This window comes from Heteronotia binoei, chromosome 9, assembly GCF_032191835.1.
Source record: "Heteronotia binoei isolate CCM8104 ecotype False Entrance Well chromosome 9, APGP_CSIRO_Hbin_v1, whole genome shotgun sequence".
Classification (NCBI taxonomy): Eukaryota; Metazoa; Chordata; class Lepidosauria; order Squamata; family Gekkonidae; genus Heteronotia; species Heteronotia binoei.
In genome coordinates, this window is record NC_083231.1 from 21,898,349 (window position 1) to 21,914,470 (window position 16,122).

Below are 16,122 nucleotides of genomic sequence, written 5' to 3' on the forward strand. Positions count from 1 at the left end.
AAAGCAGAAAGCTGGGGTTTACCCATTTTCTGCTCCTCAGGAGAAACAGCTGAGCAGCAGGGAATTCCCCACTGCTTAACTGTTTGGTTCAAATGGCTCACAGCCATTCAAACCTTGTTTTTCAGCTCCCCACAACTTTTTGTGGAAGCAGAAAGCAGAGTTTAAATGGCTCGGAGCCCTTTAAACCACTGCTGCTATCCGCTCCCTGAGACTTTCTACCAGGAGCAGAAAACAGGGTTTTAAATGGCCCTGCTTTCTGCTTCCCTCCCCCAAAAAAGCTGTGGGGAGCAGGAGGGTTTAAATGAAAGGGATGAAGTGCTTTCCCAGGGCACTGTTTTTGTGCTGTCTTCTACAGTCCCTTTAAACTTTAAAGGAACTGCATAAAACAGCCCAAAACAGCTAAGCGGCAGGAAAAAAGCTGCTCCCTGCCATTCAGCTGGGGGGTTTTTTTTGCCTCCTCCAAACCCTACTTTAAGGGGCTGTTGTCTCTTTCAGTGAGTACTGCAGGGCTACAAACTGCACAAATCAGTTCAGTTCATGAATGCACCTCCCGGTTCGGTTCACAGTTCAGCCACAAATCATGAACTGAACTGCATTTTCCCAGTTCATGCCCGTCTTTAAAAACATTTCCATAGCAAAATATACATACTACAAGGCTCCGTAGTATAATTAAAGTTGTTACAACAGTTATAGCAGCTGTTACTATTATACACTATTTGTATACTACAGTATACAATACCTTTTTGTACGATAGTTCTGCCAGTCTGATACTCAGAAACATATATAAGCCACAGCTTCCAGACTCAGTTTTGTATTGCATAACCCAAACTCCTTTTTCAAAAGTTCATTGTATTGTACTATCTAAAGTTAAGCACATACTAGAACTTTCTCTACTACAGCATAATACCTATATATAAGCAGTTACCATGAAGCATCTATTACCTGTTTCAGAAACATAAACAATCGGGTCCTTTTTAAGAATCTTCTCAGGTTTTAAAGGATGTTTTCTAACAGGATGCGTCTTTGTTTTTTTCACCAACTGCATCTCCTCTTCGGAATCTGCATTTAAAACATAATAGCATAATTATTTAACATCCGTACAAACTTACTCGCTTTGAAATTCTGAATAAGGCTCCCTCTTAATCTATGCTAATAGCTACGAGCCATGTCATTCAACAAGGCAAATAATGTTAAAAGGGTCAAGCTAATGTATAGAATAGATAGACAGAGAGATGTGTGTGTGTGCACGTGCACAGGGCTTTTTTTGTAGGAAAAAGTCCAGCAGGAACTCATTTGCATATTAAGCCACATCCCTTGATGTCACTATTGTTTTACACAGGGATTTTTGTAGAAAAAGGTCCCAGGAACTCATTTGCATATTAGACCACACCCCCTGACACCAAGCCAGTCAGAACTGCATTCCTGTGGGTTCCTGCTCAAAAAAAGCCGTATATGTGTGTGTATACACAAACACACACACACATGGTGTAAATGACAAAAAATTAAAAGATAAATGGTCTGAAAATCAGACTATGTAGAACATCAACATGAACTTTACATTAAACTATAATCATTTTACATACAGAGATGACGATTGCACATACAGAGTTGATTAAAGTATCAAATAACCAATAGGACCTTAAACATTTTGGCCACAAGGGTCTTCCTCAGTGATTAATAATAGTATTATAGTGAAACACACAAGCGAAAGTAAATATATATTTATATATTTTTTATTTTTTTGCATTTATATCCCGCCCCCCCTTTTTTCTTTTAAACAATTTTTATTGATAACATATGGTAACAATTTCCGTTAATAACTTCTTTTCATCTATCCCATATGCTTCTTTCTAATCACCCCTCCCCCCGTTACTTGACACCTGCCAGTGTTATTTACTTAAATTACTAACATTAAAAGGTACTGTTAATTACTAAGAACTAAAATTAATATTCTTCTTTCTAAAGTTTAATCATTATCAAAAATTGTCCAAAGTCCTTTTACTTTCCATTCATCTTCTACATAACTTCTACATTTTTTCCACTCCCTTTTAAAATCTTCTAAATCATAGTCTCTTAAAGTTCTTGTTAATTAGTCCATCTCACTCCATGTCATAACTTTTACAATCCAATCCCATTTTTCTGGTATTTTTTCTTGCTTCCATAACTGCACATATAGTGTCCTAGCAGCTGAAAGCAAGTACGAAATTATAGTTCTATCTTCTTTTGGAAATTTTTCCATTTGTAATCCCAACAGAAAAGTCTCTGCAGCTTTCTTGAATCCCAAGACCCTAGAAATTTCTTGTTGGATTATCTGCCAATACTTTTTCGCTCTTTCACAAGTCCACCACATATGGTAGAAAGAACCTTCATGTTTTTTGCATTTCCAACATCTGTCTGGCATCTTGTTATTCATCTTTGCCATTTTTTAGGAGTCATACACCATCTATACATTGTTTTAAAACAGTTCTCTTTAATACTCTGACATGTTGAAAGTTTCATAGAGTTCTTCCTTAAATATTCCCATGTATCCATCTGTATTTCTTTATTTACATTTATTGCCCATTTAATCATTTGAGATTTCACTACTTCATCTTCTGTAGACCATTTTAAAAGTAACTTATAAGTTTTTGAAATTAATTTTTCATTATCTCCAAGCAGAACTTTTTCCATTTCTGTTTGCTCTCGTCTTATTCCTTCAGTTTTAATATCATTTTCCACCAAACTCTTTATTTGTTGCATTTGAAACCAATCGTATTTGTTATTCAACTCCACAGCAGTTTTCAATTCTATTTTGCCACTTTGTATTTTTAATAATTGATTGTATGACAGCCATTTTTCCTCACCTGTCTCAGCTGTTATTTTTATCACTTCTTCTGGCACTATCCATAATGGTTTTCTTTCATCACCATATTTCTTATATTTCATCCAGGTATTCAACAAATTATTTCTTATAGAATGGTGAGAGAAAAAACTATCTATCTTTTTCTTTCCATAATACATATAAGCGTGCCAGCCGAATTTATTTCCATGACTTTCCAACACTAAAAGTTTTTTATTCAACAGCGTCACCCAATCTTTTATCTACACTAAACAAACTGCTTCATTATATAATCTTAAATCTGGTAATTGGAATCCTCCTCTTTCTTTAGCATCTATTAAAACTTTTCATTTTAATCCTTGGTTTCTTCCCAGCCCATACAAATTCCAAAATCTTCCTTTGCCATTTGTTAAATTGTTTACTGTCTTTCACAATCGGAATAGTTTGAAACAAATACATTATTCTTGGCAAAATATTCATCTTAATTGCAGCTATTCTTCCAAGCAATGACAAGTTAAGCTTATTCCATTTTATCATATCTTCACCCATTTTACGCCATGGCTTTTCATAGTTATTTTTGAACAGGTCAATATTCTTCATTATTATTTCCACACCCAAATATTTTACTTTAGAGGTAATTTCACATCCTGTTAGTCTCTGCAACTCCTTTTGTTTTTTTACTTGCATATTTTTACATAAAAATTTTGATTTTTCTTTATTAACATAAAATCCCGCCAGTTCTCCATATTCTTGTATTTTAGCTAACAACAAAGGTGTTACTTGTGTAGGATTTTTATTTATAAACATTATATCATCTGCAAATGCTCTATATTTGTAAATAAATCCTTTAACTCTCAACCCTTCTATTTCTTTATCATCTTGTATTTGCATCAATAAAATTTCAAGAGTCATTATAAACAACAAAGGTGAAAGCAGACAACTTTGTCTTGTACCTTTGCTGATTATCATTTCATCTGTAAGATCTGCATTTATACATAACCTTGCACATTGTTCAGTATATATTGCCTTTATCATTCTTATAAAGTTTTCCCCCAACTCTATTTTCTCCATTACTGCAAACATAAAGTCCCAGTTCAAATTGTCAAAAGCTTTCTCTGCATCCGCAAAGAATAATGCAACTTCCTTCTCTGGATGTCTACAATATTTACAACAGTTCTAATATTGTCTCTTATTTGTCTTTTAGGGAGACATCCCGCTTGGTCTTCCTTTATTAAATTTAAATATTGTTGAAGTCGTTCTGCCAAAATTCTTGTATATATCTTATAGTCATTATTTAGTAATAAAATCGGTCTATAGTTCTTTACATTCGTGACATCTATCTTCCTTAGGAATCAAAGAAATTACAGCTTCCTTCCATGTATTTGGTATTTTTCCTTTTATTCTTATCATATTCATCAATTTTTGAAGTTTTGGTACCAATTCTTTAAAAAAAATTAAAAATTTGCTATATAGCCATCTGGCCCAGGTGCTTTTCCAATTTTCATTGCATTAATCACTGCTTCAATTTCTATTTTTTCAACTGGATCATTCAAAAAAATTTTCATATATTCAGTTAAGGGTGCTATTTTAATCTTTTGCAAATACGCTTCCATCCTTTCCTTCTTTACTTTAACACCTTTAAATAATTTAGCATAGTACTTGAAAAATTCTCTCTTTATTCCTTCTTGATCTACCATCTCTCTTCCATCAACCACAATTTTATTAATAATTTTAGTTCCTCTCTTTTTCTTCAGTTGCCAGGCCAAATACTTTCTAGGTTTACTCCCTCCCTCAAAGGACTTCTGTTGTAATTTTTTCAAATTCCATTCCAATTCCTTATTTAACAAATGTCTCATTTGTGCCTGTAGTATTGTAATCTCCCTTATAATTTTCTTTTTCCCTGGCCTTTTCCTCAGTTCCCCTTCTTTTTTCTTTATTTCATTTTAAATGTCCAACATCTGTTTTTCTTTTGCCCTTTTGTCCTTATTGTTTAATGTAATCAATATTCCTCTCATTACGGCTTCATAAGCATCCCACACCATCTGAAATTCTGTATCATCTTTATCATTTATTTGGAAGAAAGCTTTAGTTTCATTTTCTAGAGATGTCACTAATTCTTTATTTTGTAGTAAATCTTCATTTAATCTCCATCTTCTCACTTTTTTAGACAATTTTGTAATCCATAATATTGGGTTATGATCTGCACCTATCTTTGGTAAGATCTCTATTTTCTTAGTTATAAGGCCTAAGTCCTTTCTACCCCATAACATGTCAATTCTGGAAAAAGTATTATGTCTTGCTGAAAAAAATGTAAAATCTCATACTTCAGGATTAAATTTTCTCCATAGGTCTTCCAAATTTTCTTGTTTAACCAGTTCAAAGAAGGATTTTGGCAGTTTTCCTTCTTTATTGTTATTTTTTTCCCAGATCTGTCCAATGTATTCTGAATTGTTCCATTAAAGTCTCCCATAATCATGACCTGGTCATATGTCACTTCATCAAGTGGTTTTATAATGTCTTTAAAAAAAAAATCTTTTGCACCATTTGGTGCATGCATACAGTCCCAATAATAAGGGTTTTTTCGCATTTATTTTTACTTCCACTGCCACAAATCTTCCATTTTTATCTTTAAATATTATTTTTGGGTCCAATTCTTATTTAATATAAAAAATCACACCACTTTTCTTCTGTTCAGCCAATGAAAAAAATTCCAGTCCCAATTGTTTATTCCATAAAAATTTATAATCCTTTTGTTTAATATGAACTTCTTGTAAGCAAATTATATTACAGTTTTGTTTTTTAATCCAATGAAATATTGCCTTTCTTTTTTGTGGTGAATTTAGCCCATTTACATTCCAAGATAATACTTTATAATCCATCATGGTGCAAATTCTTTATTCTCTTATAAAATTTACGTAGCTCCTGTGTATTTGTAATTGTAATCCTTCTTCCTTGTAGCTCAAAGCTCAAACTTTCAGGTATTATCCATCTATACCTCATTCCATTGACACATAGTTTTTCTGTTAATTTCTTATATGTTCTGTCATTTATCACTTGTCTTGGCAATTCTTTCATTATTCTTACTCTGCTTCCTCCCACGATCAATGTCTTTTCAAAATTTTTATTCAAGATTTTACCCACCATTTCTTTTGTCATATATCTTATAACCACATCTCTTGGTAAGTTATTTTTCTTGGCATATGATGAATTCACTCTATACATATAATCATATATATTTCTAGTCCCTTCAGGATCTTCCTCCAAGAAATCAGCAATTATTTTTATTACATATTCTTTTAAGTCTGTCCCTTCTTCTTCAGATTCTCCTCTCAGATGTATTTGTGTCTCCATCAATTTACAGTCATGGATTGTTATTTTTTTTCCTGCATTTTTAATAAGGTGGAATCCTGGAGTTTAACTTTCTCTTCTACCTCCTGCAATTTTTTTGACACCACCACTGTTTCCTTTCTAAGCTGTTCCATTTCTTTTTTAAAGTCCTCAATATCTTTTTAAAGTTCTTTTTTGCAAGCATTTATCATCTTTTCCACCCCTTTCATCATCCTTGCTTCCAACTGATCTTGCATCTTCTCCAATGAGGCAACCCTTGCACGGGTTACCTTTGACTCTGACATTAAAAAAACAGCGAAAAATTTGATATCACCAAATTAAATTTCAACTATCAGGTTTGATAGATTAGAACCTGCCCTTTCAAATGAGCCTAATTTCACCGTCTTCCAACCTTTCCAGGCTCAGATATTAATTTTTAAAAAATTTAGCCTCCCAGTAATGGCTGCCGATGTTTTTCTATGGTAGAACAATCCTAGAGTAGGTCCACTTCTTCAATAGTTATTTCCTGCTTTGCTTGCCCCAAGTCACGTTCTCACTGGTAACAAAGTCTCATGATACTTGACGTATTTCCTGTGTTAACAGCAGAAACTGCAGATCTCTGACGATGGCGCTTTCATTCCACGACCACAGGTAGACAAAACAATAAATTCCTTTCCAATTTTTAACACTGTCCTTAATATAACAAAGTCCAAAATTCACCCCTTCTCTTCTTCTTCCAAGCTTTCAAACTTTCTCTTTCCCACCTTCTAATATTATTTTTTGTTTGCTTTAAAATAGTCCCGGAATGGCAAATAGCAATCAGTACCTTTTTCTAAGGTTATCCAAATCAACACTGGTCTCGTACAGGATCAGATGTTTAGCAGTCTCAAAGAAGATTAGGATCTTGTCAAGCTTATGTCAAATAAATGACTCTGTAAGCTTCTGCAGATGATGAATATGCAACTCTTCTCAAGGGATCCCTCAAAGCCTCAAAGGAGCCCCCCCCCCCCGGGACTCCCTTTTAGCCAAGGTAAATCACCTCAAAGTTTCCTGTGCATATCTTGGATTAATCTCTTACTGAGAAAAGTAGGCAGAAGGCAAAAATTTGCCCTTTACTACCCCGAACAGAAGCTCCAGTCTCCCCCCCTTAGAGAGGCAGGTCAGTTCAGCATTCTCCAAATCCCAGAAGTCCTATATCCCGCCCTCACCGCCGAAGCAGGCTCAGGGCGGCTAACAACATCATTAAATATCCACAACAAAACAATAAAACCATAAAGCAATAAAAACAATTACAGTAAGATCAATTAAAATTAACAATTACACTTTAAATATTGAACAGATTTTAAAAACAGTTTTGGTGCTAAGTTCCATACCATGATGTTAAGCAGCTCTGTACTTTAGTTGAAGGCCATTCGAAAAAGTGTTTTTATAAGCCTTGCGGAATTGAGCAAGGTCCCGCAAGGCTCTAACATCATCAGGGAGTTGGTTCCACCAGTGGAGGGCAGCAATAGAGAAGGCTCGTTCTCTGGTAGCCTTCAATCTCGCCTCTCTCGGCCCGGGGATTTCTAATAGATTTTGTGATCCAGATCTCAGTACCCTCTGGGGAATATGTGGGGAGAGACGGTCCCTTAGGTAGACAGGACCTCGGCCATATAGGGCTTTAAAGGTAATAACCAGCACCTTGTAGCGAATCCGGAATGCTATTGGCAGCCAATGCAGTCTCCGCAGCCCCGGCTGCCCATGATCCCAAATAGAGAGACCCAGTAACAGCCTGGCTGCAGCATTCTGCACCAGCTGCAGCTTCCGGATTCGAGACATGGGCAGCCCCATGTAGAGGGCATTACAGTAGTCTAGTCTAGTCTCGAGGTGACTATATACAAAGTGAAGCCAGGTGCTGCTTTCTCAAAGTGTACAAAAATAAAAGGCCAAATTATTATAAGAAATATAAGAAATAAATACTGAGAAATTTTTTAGAGAAATTTTTCAAGAAAAAAAAATTCTACCACATGTTGATGACACCATGAAACCTAATCAAGTTCACACCAGGTGGGTTTACAAATTCAACCGTTTTTACTTAAATGTTTATCTGCACACTTGTATACTCATAAATTCTAGCTAATATATAATTTTTGTTTGTAGATTTGTAAATTTTCAGCAGTTACACAACATATGTGGTAGAAAAGGTTTTCCTCCAGGGTTTTTTTTTTTTAATCTCAATAGTATCACTGACCACCGAGGAAGGCTGGGCAGACATGACCATTCTTTCAATTTCTATTCTTGCTCATAATCTGAATGCTTTCATGAGTTTCCATGCTAATAAAAAACATGATAGGCAAATGACAAATTTGTGAAAAAGTGAAATTCAAACTGACCACTTGTGACCACTTCTTTCACAAGAAAGCTGTTACAAATATTTGCCAAGCTGTTCAAGAGTCAGCCACCAGTGCTTTTAGAATGCGCCAGCAGTGTCACCAAAATTCTGAGTAAGAATCTCTGCACCATGCATCATTTTGCTGGACAGGATACTCACAGCTTCCATTTAAAATTCTCCCTCAAACAGTTCTCACTTATATGGGCCTATGGAAAATAAAGCTTCACTTTGTTTCCCAATCTTAATAGTTTTGGTAGTCAAGAAATAAGAATACAAGATGGGCCAGTAGCTCATATGGTGGCCTGCATCTGTTGTATAAAGTAAATTCCAGGTTCAGATCCTTCAGTCTCAGGCTGAAAGAATGATTGGGCTAAGCAAGCCTCAGCCCAAGACTTAAAAGACAATTATTTTCAGCCAAAAGAGACAGACTGGGGCTGATTAAGACATCAATCTGACTTGTTATATGGCAGCTTCATATCTGCAGGTAAAAACAGTGCAAGTACCAGCCTATGCTAACAAAATCCCTGCTATGTTAGGTATATTCACTATGCTCATTTTGCATAAGCTAGGACGAAACATTATTTCATTTCAAAGAAATCCACCAGATTTAAACATATACTTCAGGATCAACATTAAACCAAGGTCTAAAAGGTAAACTATCTCAAAGATACTAAATAGCCACAGATAAAGCAATCATAAATGTTACCTGAATCATAGATTATTCTCTTCTTTTTGGTAACCTGCCTTTGTTTGAAATCCTCTTCATGAGATGAATTCTTCACCTAGTTGGAACAGTTCAGTTGTTATTCATTAGAAGTCCCTCTAATATCAGATCATATCTACCTGATACTCAAGAAGTACAAGCCAAATAAAATGTTCTTATTCAATCAACTTTTGTCATAGTCACATGTTATCAACATTCCCAATGAAGTTATATGAGTTATTTCTTAAAATGTACTCTGAGATAAATATAGGTCCCAAATTGCAGAAGACAATAATGAAAGGGACCAGCTTTTCACATGTGGATGGCCATTTCTCCTTTGTTATAGTCTAACCCCCCTGGCATACTGGTGGTCCTTCCTCAAAAACTCTTTTCTAAAACCAGATCATAATCTTTAGCTGATCTGGACAGTGTGCATAACCCCTGCAGACTAAACACCATATACAAAATAGTCTAAGCTATCCATGTTTCATGGCTGGGCTGCTATCCACCAGATAGAACAAGGTAAGTCTGCCCCAGAAGCACACTTCACTCAGCATACAAGAAAGAACTGGCTAGCTTCCCATTTAATATCTCAACCCAACACAATCTGTGGTTAGAATTAAATCCAGGTTCCCAGCCAACCCAAAAGAGGCTGCGTAATATTGTTTATACCGCTATTTTATGGAGGGTTTTATTGTACTTTTTTAAAAGACTTCATGAGCTGCCTTGAACAGGTCTCCAAGGTGACTTCAAGACCTCCTAAATGAATAAGGTTCAGTTCATGCCTTTTCAGCACCCTTACGCTCATAGCAATCCACAAAAGACTTCTATGCAAGTAAACGTCATACATCTACCTTCCCAGCAAGGAAGGCAAGCACACTGAGGAAACTTAGTAGTTAGCAACTTGTAGCTCAGTGGAAGAGCAACTAGGTGAAAAAAACAACTAGGTTCAATAGCAACATATCCATGTGTTTAACAAAAACTGTGAGTAGTGGGAAAGAATCCTTGCCCAAGCTTCACTGCTAAAGCACACTGTGCTGAGCACGGTGTAGATTTAGTTTGATTTAGTAAAAGCTCTGGCTTCATGTATGTCAGTTTCCTCCTTCAATGAGAGCAAGGGTAAAGACAAACAGAAGTGAGGGCAGAAACTGGCTGCCTCCACCTATGCTTTAGGAAGGATATAAGACAACTCCAGAGTCCAAGTGTGTAAACAGAATTAGTTCAGCTGTTTTCTGAATCCTGCTCTTTTTAAAACCAGTAAAACAACTCTGAAAGCCACTGAGAAATTACAAATATGTGTAGCAAAAAAGGGAGAAGGTTACATACTCAGCTAAGACCAAAAATATACAAGGTATTCATAACCAAATAACAAGGGTGTCAGAATATGTTTCAATTATTGCTAATATTAATACCTTCACATAATATCACAAATATTCAGTGAAACTTATAGAAATATCTCAATGCACAATAGTCCACATATAATATCAAAATCTCAATGCATAATCTTCTTCAAGCAAATGTCTTTTTTAATAACTGTCCATTCCAAGTTACTTATCCAACATCCAAAGGATTCTCAAAACGTGGATGAAATTCTTCTCAATTTCAAATATGAAGAAAGTATCAATGTAGTTTTCACTGAAGGTTTCACTGAATATTTATGATATTGTGTGAAGATATTAATATTAGCAATATTTAAAACATATACTGGCATTCCAGTTATTTGGTTATGAATATCTTGAGTATTTTTTTGCCTTAGCAAATTACATATATGCACATTAGCAAAACAAATTTAAATGTGCTAACAAAGGTTAAGCCCACCTTGACTTCCTTCGATTTTGTCTTTTCACTTTCCTTAAGTCTCTCAGGTTTGTTGGCAGTCTCATTTTCATGTTTCTTTTCAACATTTACAACTCCAAAGAATTTCCGAATATCCTGATGAAAATGAAAACAGTATTAAAAGCAACCCAGAATTCAATGATCTGTGAGTATGCATTTTAAGATACAGCTTAGGTAGCTCTCAAGCATTATAAAAAGCAAGACCAAAATATTTTAATACTATGATTATTTTAAAAGAATATACCTACACTAAATACATTACACTTGCTAGTCTTATAAATTCCCTGGTCTTTGGAGAGCCAGTTTGGTGTATTGGCTAAGTATGCAGACTCTTATCTGGGAGAACCAGGTTTGAGTCACCACTCCTCCATTTACAGCTGCTGGAATGGCCTTGGATTAGCCATAGCTATCACAGAGTTGTCCTTGAAAGGGCAGCTGCTGTGAGAGCCCTCTAAGCCCCACCCATCTCACAGGGTGTCTGTTGTGGGAGGAGAAGATATAGGAGATTGTAAACAGCTCTGAGTCTGATTCAGAGAAAAGGGCAGGGTATAAATCTGCAGTCTTCTTCTTTTAAAGGCTGCTTTCTAAATTTAAAAAAAATTAACCAACACACAGCCAATTAGTATATTCTTATACGATACTGAAATCCTGAATGCACTTATTGCCTTACACTCACAGCAATCAACAGGACCAACTTTCTACAATAGCATGGACTGAAGCCTAAGGTGTATTCACAACCAAGAATCTTCCCAACTTGAAACATATTGCCTAGAAGTACATATTAGAGAAATCACCAGTATATATATGCAATTCTGGAGACTTCAAAAAGGATGTGAACAGAATAGAGCAGGTGTGGAGGAGGGTGACAAAGATGATAAAGGGTCTGGAGACCTACAAGGAAGGGCTGAGGGTCCTGGAATGTTCAGTCTGGTAAAGAGGAGATGGAGGGGTACATGAGTGCCCTTTAAGTATCAGAAAGGCTGTCACTTGGAGGAGGGCAAAGAGCTTTTCCTGTTGGCAACAAAGGATAGACCTGCAATAATGGGTTTAAATTACTGGTGGAAAGGTACTAGCTGGATATGAGGGGGGAAATTACAGTAAGAGTAGTCCAGCAATGGAACTGGCTGCCTAGGAAGGTGGTGTGCTCCCCCTCACTGGTACTCTTCAAGCAGCAGCTGGATGAACACTTGTCAAGAATGCTGGCTAATCCTGCATTGAGCAGGGAGTTGAACTAGGTGGCCTTCCAATTCTGTGATCCTATGCTCCTAAATTCTAAACCCACCAGATAGACTAATGGCATCTAAACTCGCTGATACAAATTCAGATATGCTCTTCCATTTTCTTGCTAAAGCATTCCAGTGTCAGTGTGCATGATATGAACGTCTTCTTCCTCTCCTTAGAGCCACAGCAGCGACGACAGAGAAAAGAGGTGGGCAGCAAAGTTTTCCCAGCAACTGCGCAATTGATAAGGTTTTCTCAAGCTTGTCGAGGAGACCAGAGAAGAGGGATTGTCACATTCAGAGGCAGTAAACCTCTGAATGCCAGTGATACAACCTGATTTAAGGCACGTTTACTCAGAGTTCAAAAGAACGTCCTCCTAAATATGCACAGAATAGTAGCCCTTATCTGCACCAATTTCACAAACAAAGAAAGCATATATCCTTGCCCTATCTTTTCTAAACCAGGCTGGTATTAAACAACTAATGCTATTGAAGTGATTAGAGAAATACTTTTGAGCAGGGCTTTTTTTTGTAAGAAAAACCCCAGCTGGAACTCATTTGCATATTAGGCCACACACCCTGACATCACCATTGCTTCACACAGGGCCTTTTGCAGAAAAAGTCCAGCAGGGACATATTTGCATATTAGGCCACACTCCCTGACACCAAGCCAGCCAGAACTGCGTTCCTGTGTGTTCCTGCTCCAAGAAAGCCCTGCTTTTGAGGTTCTAACCATTTTGGCAGTAGGATGGGTGTACAGTACTTTTATCAAGCCCCTCCACCCCCCCCCAAAAAAAAAAGCAGCAGCACACTTATTGGTGATTACAAATTAAACTGATCAGATCTAAAATTCCCCCCCCAAAAAAATCTTTTTTGAAAAGTGAACTGATCAGTCGAAAGGCAACCAGAAACAGCTTCTATCAACAGCAGTCTAGGGGAAAGTATCAACAGGAAGAGGAAGGCCCTGAAGCACTTTTTAAACAAACATGAAGCAGCAAAGCGTGAAAAGGGTTTCTGAAGCTGAAATTAGTAAAGTAGGAGACCCTTCAGCTTTCATCAGCAAAACTTAAGCAAATACCAACTAAATGATTACATTCCTAATCCATAGCTAAAAACACTACAGAACCTCTAAAATCTCTGATTCAGGGCTGCAAGCTTTCAGTTGGCCTCTATTACTATACCTCCATATGAAAAAATAAACAGGTGAATGTTTTTGTGGCCTGGAGATAAAATAAATACTGACTCCTAACCCCTGCAGACCAAACACTCAAATATATAAAGCTATAGGGGTTGATTTAAAAGCTTGCAACCTTTTTGGGGGGGGAGGGGGAGGACAATGGCAACAGCTGGGGACATACTTCTAGTGAGCATGTCAGATAATTACCAAATGCCATGGTGATGAGGAGTCAAGAAAGTATACAAGATGATACAAACAGTACTTACACTTACATTAAAATAGCCAAGACTGGAAAAGCATTTCCAGATCTTAATTAACAGAGCAAAACGTTTAGCGGTCAAGCACCCAATAACTAGGCACCAACCTTGTCCAAAAATGTAACAAATGCTCAAAAATAGATGTTTTAATGATGTCAAGCACTAGTGCTACAGAACCTGAAAAGAAAAAAAGCCTAACTTACACTTAGCAATGACACTACCTTTTTGTTTTAGAACACAATATATCTAATTGCTTTTATACTCGCTCATAATCTCTATTCCCAGAGACAGCTGCCATTTTAAGAGCAGCAAAAGAAAGCAATCAGAGGGGGTTTTATAACATAAAAGGGTGTGGCCTGTGCGTTATTTAGAAATAAAGCCTCTTGCAGGGTCAACTCAGTCACCAGTAGGCAAAATAACTGCTAAGTTACACAACATTCCAGAATACTTGCAGAGTGATCTCACAATACCTGCATTGTTCTTAAAGCCAGTGTTTAGTGGTTAGAGCACCAGGGGGCTAGAATCTGGATGATCCACTCAGCCATGGAAGCTTGGTGAGTGACCCTGGACCAGTCATATACACTCAGTCTAACCCACCCTCCCAGGGTGGTTGTGAGGATAAAAGGGAGGATAAGAGAACAAGTGGCTTTGGGCATCCACTGGGGAGAAAGGTGGGACATATAAGATGTAAATAAACGTTTTCCCTTTATTAAAAACATCAGCCTGAATGATTTTCATAAATTATTTTAGCCTACATATAACTTATGAAATAGAGATTGTGCAGCTATGCTGTTATCTCAGTAGGAATGCTCCTTTTTTGGGTTAATGTTTAATCTTTAACATTTACTCCCCATCTTCCAATTACTCCAAAGCAAAGTAGATTAAATAAAATGTACAAAGTGAGAAATTAACCCCCTTCTCCTATTGTTCCAGCAGCTGCTCGATCTTTCCATTCTTCTCCATTTTTTCAGGTGGGCTAGCCACAACAAAGCCCACAGCTGCATCAGACAGAATGATGCCTAATGATCAAATTAAACTGTTCCTGTAGCATCTTTTTCCTATTATGCACAGGATAGGATGGCAGACTTTGTGAAGGGGCAAGCTTGATGTATCTATCACCCCTGTTTTCTAGCTTAGTTTTGTACATGTGCTGCTTTACTACCCACTTCCCTGAGCTGGCACACAAATTATACATCTGTGTGTGTGTGTGTGTGTATATATATATATATATATATATATATATACACACACACACACACACACACACACATCAAAACTAACACATGGTTCCATGTCCTCTGATATGCAACCCAAAGCATATTTTACTAGTACAGTTTGTTAAAAACCAACAACACACAGCAAAAACAGCAGAGAGTGTAAAGGAAGCAACAACACACAGCAATGGACACTCAGCAGTATCAAAAACACTCACATAAAATCTCCCAGCCAACATAACTTCATTCCATTAAACTACTCCGCTGCTGCAGCTCACAAAATAAGCCCCAGCAGAGCTTGCACTGGGCCATTTTTCAGAATATTTTCTGACTGAACAACATGGTATACTGTGTAAAATTCCGTAAAACTGTGTTAGGGTGACACATACCATACCATTTGATCATTAATATATAAGATTTCCAACAGTGTCATTACTAGAAGTAATCTGTTAATTTTCCTTATGCTAAACAGTGCAGATGTGTCAGCTGAATGACTTTGATTTTATATTAATTTTTAAACAGTTAACAGTTGTTTAAAGAATGTTTAAGAACTAGCTAGCAGCTAGTTCTGTTGCAACTCACTGAGTTTACAGATCATTAGTTCACAAACCACTTTTCTGGAATGGCATTAAGAAATCCTACTCATGCATTTGCAAGACTCCCAAGTAAAAATCATAATGACCCATACCTTCTTTAATAACAGTGCACACAGGAACAATTTCAAATATAGACATAACATAAGAGAAGCCAGGCTGGATCAGGCCAATGGCCCATCCAGTCCAACACTCTATGTCACAGTGACCAAAATCCAGGTGTCACCAGGAGGTTCACCAGTGGGGCAAGAACTCCAGACGCCCTCCCACTATGCCCCCCAAGCACCAAAAATACAGAGCATCATGGCCCTCAAAACAGTGTTCCACCTATACCTCGTGGCTAACAGCCACTTATGGACCACTACTCCATATGTTTATCCAATCCCCTCTTGAAGCTGTCTATGCTTGGACCCCATCAAAGTGTATTTATAGTTGGGATTTTTGGCTCCCATGTGCATTACTTTGCACACTAAACCCGCCTATGCTTCAACCCTATACTCAGTTATCTGATTATATCCCACAGAAGCTAACGTATTTCACAACGCAATCCTGAACAGAATTCCATCCTTTTAAGTTTACTGAAATCAACGGGATCAAAATGGTGAA

At 36.9% G+C, this 16,122-nt stretch overlaps 2 protein-coding genes across 3 annotated transcripts in view; one reads left to right on the forward strand and one right to left on the reverse strand.

The window, feature by feature from the left end:
* The window catches only part of WDR19 (WD repeat domain 19), a 370,238-nt gene that overhangs the window by 102,837 nt on the left and 251,279 nt on the right, over nt 1-16,122 (forward strand). The window lies entirely within an intron of this gene.
* The window catches only part of RFC1 (replication factor C subunit 1), a 65,373-nt gene that overhangs the window by 47,148 nt on the left and 2,103 nt on the right, over nt 1-16,122 (reverse strand). For both annotated transcript variants that reach the window (XM_060246271.1, XM_060246270.1), the window contains exons 2-4: nt 11,038-11,151; nt 9,223-9,298; nt 943-1,059 (exon numbers count right to left, since the gene is read on the reverse strand). In XM_060246271.1, coding sequence (XP_060102254.1) covers nt 943-1,059; nt 9,223-9,298; nt 11,038-11,151 — 307 coding nt within the window. The remainder of the gene's footprint in view (nt 1-942; nt 1,060-9,222; nt 9,299-11,037; nt 11,152-16,122) is intronic.